The sequence below is a fragment of the Prosopis cineraria genome, unplaced genomic scaffold (assembly GCF_029017545.1).
Source record: "Prosopis cineraria cultivar Desert tree isolate PC_DT_omini unplaced genomic scaffold, ASM2901754v1 PC12, whole genome shotgun sequence".
Lineage (NCBI taxonomy): Eukaryota > Viridiplantae > Streptophyta > Magnoliopsida > Fabales > Fabaceae > Prosopis > Prosopis cineraria.
In genome coordinates, this window is record NW_026555343.1 from 10,139,850 (window position 1) to 10,145,995 (window position 6,146).

General features: G+C 31.4%; 1 protein-coding gene across 1 annotated transcript; it reads left to right on the forward strand.

Moving 5' to 3' along the window:
* The first annotated feature begins 394 nt into the window (after positions 1-394).
* Positions 395-5,011, forward strand: LOC129287593 (berberine bridge enzyme-like 8). Its single transcript, XM_054923796.1, has 2 exons — positions 395-1,764; positions 4,521-5,011. The coding sequence occupies exons 1-2, from the start codon at positions 454-456 to the stop codon at positions 4,878-4,880; spliced, it is 1,671 nt and encodes a 556-aa protein (XP_054779771.1). The 5' UTR covers positions 395-453; the 3' UTR covers positions 4,881-5,011.
* Positions 5,012-6,146: the final 1,135 nt, after the last annotated feature.

The window sequence follows — 6,146 nt, forward strand, 5'->3', positions numbered from 1 at the left end:
AAAATTTAAAGGGTTGAAGAAATGCTTATTATGATGAGAATCTTCAAAATTAAAGCCTAACATATGGTTTCGTGGGGCATTGAAATAGATTCAATTAATAATTAAGGGGGGAAAATAATTAATGCAATGATTTTGGATAAGACTATAATTGTTTAATACAAAGTCTCGACTTTAAATTCACAAAAGATGCCTTTAATTTGGGGTGGAAAAAAAAAAAAGTTACGTCCGTTTGGGACCTTATTACCCGACTCGAGTTCAAATTAATTGCAATTATCAATATAGCTTTCGGTTACCAAATGGTTAATTTAAAAAAAACAAAGAAGAAAAGGAAAAATAAATAAAAGAAAAAAGAACATTATAAGTAGTACAGGATATCGTTGTTTACAATGCCCGTAATACAAGTTATCAATACCAGATAGTAGCATTGAACTACATTCCAATATACCCCAAAACATGGGTCATAGAATCCTGCTTCTCTCACTACTTTACCTTTTCGCCGTTCTTTACCACTCTTCACAACCCTCAGCTTCTTCTTCTTCTTCTTCTTCTCACAACAATTTCATACGTTGTCTCCTCAATCATTCCCAACCCTCACACCCCATAAACTCAGAAATTTTAACCCCAAACAATGCCTCTTTCTCTTCAGTCCTACAAGCCTACATCAGAAACCTCCGTTTCAACAATTCCTATACCAGAAAACCATACCTTATACTCACTCCCTCACATGTCTCCCATGTCCAGGCAGCCATTATTTGTGCCCAAAAGCACAACTTACAGATGAAGATCCGAAGTGGAGGTCACGACTATGAGGGCGTGTCATACAGATCCGAGACCCCTTTCTTCATCCTTGACATGTTCAACCTCCGGTCCATCCACGTCGATATAGAGTCCGAGACGGCTTCGGTTCAAACCGGCGCGACTCTCGGCGAGCTCTACTATAGAATAGCAGAGAAGAGTAAAATCCATGGCTTCCCAGCTGGTGTTTGTCCCACAGTTGGTGTAGGAGGACATATAAGTGGTGGTGGTTATGGAAATATGATAAGAAAATATGGTCTGTCGGTTGACAACGTTGTTGATGCAGAAATAGTCGATGTTCATGGAAGATTGCTGGACAGAAAATCCATGGGCGAAGATCTATTCTGGGCTATTACAGGTGGCGGAGGAGCTAGTTTCGGAGTGGTAATTTCGTACAAATTGAACCTCGTACGAGTCCCTGAGGTTGTCACTGTGTTCGAAGTTGCTAGAACGCTTGAGCAAAATGCTACAGATACATTATACAAGTGGCAACATGTTGCTACGAGTATTGATAATGAACTTTTCATTAGGGTTATTATCGAAGTGGTTGATAATGATACTCAAAGTGATCAGAAGCAAAAGACAGTGAAGGTAACATTCATAGCCTTGTTCCTTGGTGACTCAAAAAGGCTAGTTTCTATGATGAACCAGAGCTTCCCTGAATTGGGTTTGAAGCAATCTGATTGTATAGAAACAAGCTGGGTTAGATCGGTGTTTTTTTGGTCAAACATGAAAATTACAACGCCGGTGGAGATTTTACTTGATAGAACAGCTTATTCAGTGTACTATTTGAAGAGGAAGTCAGATTTCGTAAAGGAAGCAATTTCTAAAGAAGGATTTGAAGAGATATGGAAGAAGATGATTGAGTTGAAGCACTCAGTTATGTATTTCAATCCTTATGGTGGACGAATGGCTGAGATTCCGGCAACCGCAACTCCTTTCCCTCACCGAGCTGGGCATTTATGGAAGGTACGTACATTATAATAAATACAACTGGAGAGACCCCTCTCCCCTGTTATTTAGTGCCTGTTTTCTTTTCTCTGTCTAGTGGGTCACTGCACATACATTTACCAGAAGAAGCAACAAATTAATTTTTGCTTCTAAAATAATGGAGCTTTGGAATTTGTGTCAATCGGTATCCAAAGAGATTTTACCATTAATCAATAGCGCATATACTTTCACCAGGGTATTAAAATGCAACCCAGTTTAACTGTTTGTGAACCGGTAAACCAATTTTCTAAATGGCTCAATCAAAAGTTTTATACGAGTTATTGGAGTTAAATATTTTCCCCCCTTTCCTAAACCTAAAATGACATTATTTTGAGTTAAGAAATAAAGAAAAAGATTTCAATATGTAAGATATTTGTACTTTAATAATTCTTGTTTTGTTAGACTGTATGTGATTTATACATGAATATTTTATTTATTTATGACTTCATATCTTTTTATTTAGATATTATGCTTTAAGATTAGTATATATGAATATTTTTATGTATTTTAATTAAATTATATTATTTTTAATACATTTGGATTCTCTCAGTTTATTTGTGTGGTGGTGCTCTATTTTGAAATCAATAAAAAAATTGTCATCACCTTATCATGGGCGCACACATATAGAACAGGGTTAAACCTCAAAGGTTTTTTTTTTTAATAATTATTTTTATAAAGCCTTAAAGGTGTTGTATCCTCTCAACTATTCCTCTAGTATCCTAAATTTACATAAGATATAATTTCTTATAAAAGTATAGAAATTACAGAAATTAGTTCATAAAATTATATGTAAGTATTAAATTTTTTATAAAAGAATTTATAAATTTATGAGATTTTTTCTAGAACTTTTAAAAATTTTACAATTTTTAATAAATTAATATTTAAAATTATTTTTAATAATAAATTTCCCAGTATTCTATTTTTAAATTTTAAGAGAAAATATTGAAAATAATTAAATGGTGAAAATGACTTTTAATTTTTTGTTGTTTTTTTGGAAAAATGACTTGTAATACCACAAGACAAAACGATTTGGCCCTTCGCTCCGTAGTCCGTATGCATGCCCTTCCTGCACGGAGTGATAAGTGGGGTCTACCTATCTCATGAGTCACTCTCTATTCGTACGTGGACTCGGTTTTGGTGCTCATCTGGGGCTCAGCACCAAAACACTGCCGTTTGGCAGTGTTTTTTTTTTTTAAACACAAATTTATTATAATAATAAATAATTATTATAAAATTATTTTTTTAATATTTAATAAATTAATAAATATTAAAATGTTAAAATTAAATCTGAATAATTTGAATAAAAATTTTGTTCTGAGCATTGAAAATTATATTAAAAAAATAAAAAATAATTTGAATAATTTAAAATAGGAGTTGAATGTAGCAAAATAAATCAGTTTCTTACACTATAATAAATTAATGTTTAAATTTTTATTAAGAGAAGTACTTATATTTAATATTTGACTATGCTTTGAATGATATTATTTCTCATAGATAAATAACTGTATAAAATTAATAAAATAAAAAAATATTTTTATTTATAATTTTAATATTTTAAATACAGTTCTGAATTGTTCAGATCAAAATTTATATATAAATTATTGAAATCATATATTAATGAGTTAATATGTTCATATTTAATTTTAACATCTTAATATTTATTTATTTATTAATATTAAAATAATAATTTTATAATATTTATTTAATATTATAATAAATTTGTAGTTTAAAAAAACTTAAAAAAAAAAAAACACTGTCAAACGGCATTGTTTTGGTGCTGAGCACCATGGCGCTCATCCGAAACCGATTCCATTCGTACGTAGACCCTGTTGTGTGCAGGCAGGGGCGGTTGGGTGGACCCGGCTTTTGATAATGACGGTATACATAATATTTTATTTGCAAAAATATGGGGCCGAAGCGAGGGCTCTCTCATGTCCTTATGTAAGTTGCTCATGATATTTTCATTGAAAATATTATAAAGATATTATTATATTTTTTAAATTCAAAAACAAAAATATTTTAACTTTACTTAATAAAGATAATTACATCAACTTTCTTTTTACAAATCTTAGAAAATTTATTAGTAAAATTACGGATAAAAATGTCCACCTATTAAAAAAATGATTATAATAAAGAATTAAAGACCGAATGATGGAAGGAGTATGCAATGATGCATGTATAATATTTATTCTTGATTTGGATGAGGAGATGAGAAAAATACCAGGACAAAAAAATTTTTAAAAATAGTAAATTTAAAAATTTAAAAATAAATTAATTTATTATTTTTGAGAGTTTTCCTCCTTGTATTCTCTCCTCCCTATGTTCCATTTAATTTTCCTTCCATCTAAACTAAGCCTTGTATAATACTAAAATAATTAGCAATTTAGAGGAAGGGCATACATAGTATTGAAATTCAAGTGAACTTGGTTGGTTGAACCTCCGCCTTGACCAGTTTAATTGATCATAATTGGTCTAACTATTAACCCTTAATACTTATGTTTTGACCCGTCAGCTTTTCAGTATTTTAAGGAAAGGTCATGCCTCATGCCAGCCCATTCAGAAAAAGGAATAACATTCCAAACTCAAATAAAATATCATTTTTCAACTTAAAATAGTTAAAGTTAAGTTGTTAAATGGCATAGTTTGTGAACAATTGTGTGTGTTAATAAAAAAATCAATGTGATTTATATATTTCTTATAGACTCTTAATAATAGCTATATATGTGTAAACACAGATACAATACCAAGCGAACTGGCACGAGGAAGGGAAAGAGGTAGCAGATTACCACATAAGACAGATCAGAAAACTTTACAAGTTCATGACTCCATACGTGTCCAAGAATCCTCGAGTAGCATTCTTGAACTATAAGGATCTTGACTTGGGAATCAACCAGCACAGTGGTAATAGCTACCAACAAGGCAGAGTTTATGGAATCAAGTACTTCAAAGACAACTTTCACAGGTTGGCTCAAATCAAGACCAAGTTTGATCCTTCCAATTTCTTTCGCAGTGAACAAAGCATCCCTGTACTACGATGCCAGCAAATTTCAAGGGATATATTTACACATATACATAGCCATCGAATGACCTCATAGAGGCTTATCTATCATGCATGTGTATCATTTATTATTTCATTGTATGTTATGGATCGAAGAAACTGCTTCGATAATATTAATAATGAATAATCTGTCCTTATAATTCATAAAGGGACAGGGGTTCAGATTAATTAGAGTACTAAATTTATTTGAAATATTGCTATGGATTCTAAATAGTAACTATACAACTTCGTGGTTACTGCGAAATTGAGATTGTGTATTTGTCTGTGTATTTTAATGCAACAAAGCTTTTACACTCTAATCATGCAGTGTGTGCGTGTGTGTATACACATATATTATAATACCTTCGTTCATACCCAGTTAACACATGAATTTCTTTGTTTTTTTTTTTTTGAGATATAAATTGGGATATTTAAAAAATTGGTAAGTTAATTATTTTTTCCTTATAAAAATGTGTATATGAATAAAGTGTAGGAATGATTGAGTTCCCGACCATAGAACAAATACTTTAATTATGTCTCATAATTGTTGGAGATGAAATTTATCGCAACGCATGAACCTGTGATGATTGTATTTCAATGTTTCCTTGTCGCAAGTGGTTGTGATTTAAAAAAAGAAAAGAAAAGAAAAAAGTGTGGTTGTCACTATTTCAACCAAGGAAAAGAAAAGGCTGTGGTTGTGATAAAATGCGAAGGACGGAGACACACGGGAATCAATATTAAACACTCGGAAAATTAACAAATAAATTACTTATATTATATTTTCTGTTCAAATACAAATTATATATTGACCTTCAATTTTGTTTATAATATATATATATATATCTCTTTAAATTATAAAAAAAATTACTGCAAGAGAAAAAAATTTAAAAACCTAAAACTGATGTTTGATGCGAACCCATTGAATAATAATTCGGGTTTGGGACGTCCACACTCCTCGCTTTAGAGCCAAGCGGGTCCGTGCAATAATTGAGATTCTTTAATTATCGACTAGACGTACAAGTTTTTCTTTTAAATAGTACAAAGAGTAAATTTCCTATAGTAAAAGATTGTGGGTGAATCGCACTAAAGGGCTTCAAAATACAAAAAATTACACTTTAGACTTAATAGATTCTTATAAATACACTGCAAGTTTGTGGCTCTTATTGCAATTTTTGTTGGATGCAAAAATACAATTATACCCCTCTCAAAACTAAGAAAGTCCGATCTAATCTTCTCCCTCCTCTCTCTTCCTCTTTGTCTCTCTCCTCCTCCTCACAACATTGCATCACAGTTTTTCAATTCTTTCATTCTCTCTGTTATCTTC

What these genes read in the sequence shown, in the direction of transcription:
- LOC129287593 (XM_054923796.1), top strand. Translation starts at nt 454, where the DNA reads ATGGGTCATAGAATCCTGCTTCTCTCACTACTTTACCTTTTCGCCGTT. An exon ending in GAGCTGGGCATTTATGGAAG is followed by an intron (nt 1,765 to 4,520) that starts GTACGTACATTA and finishes GTGTAAACACAG; the next exon opens with ATACAATACCAAGCGAACTG.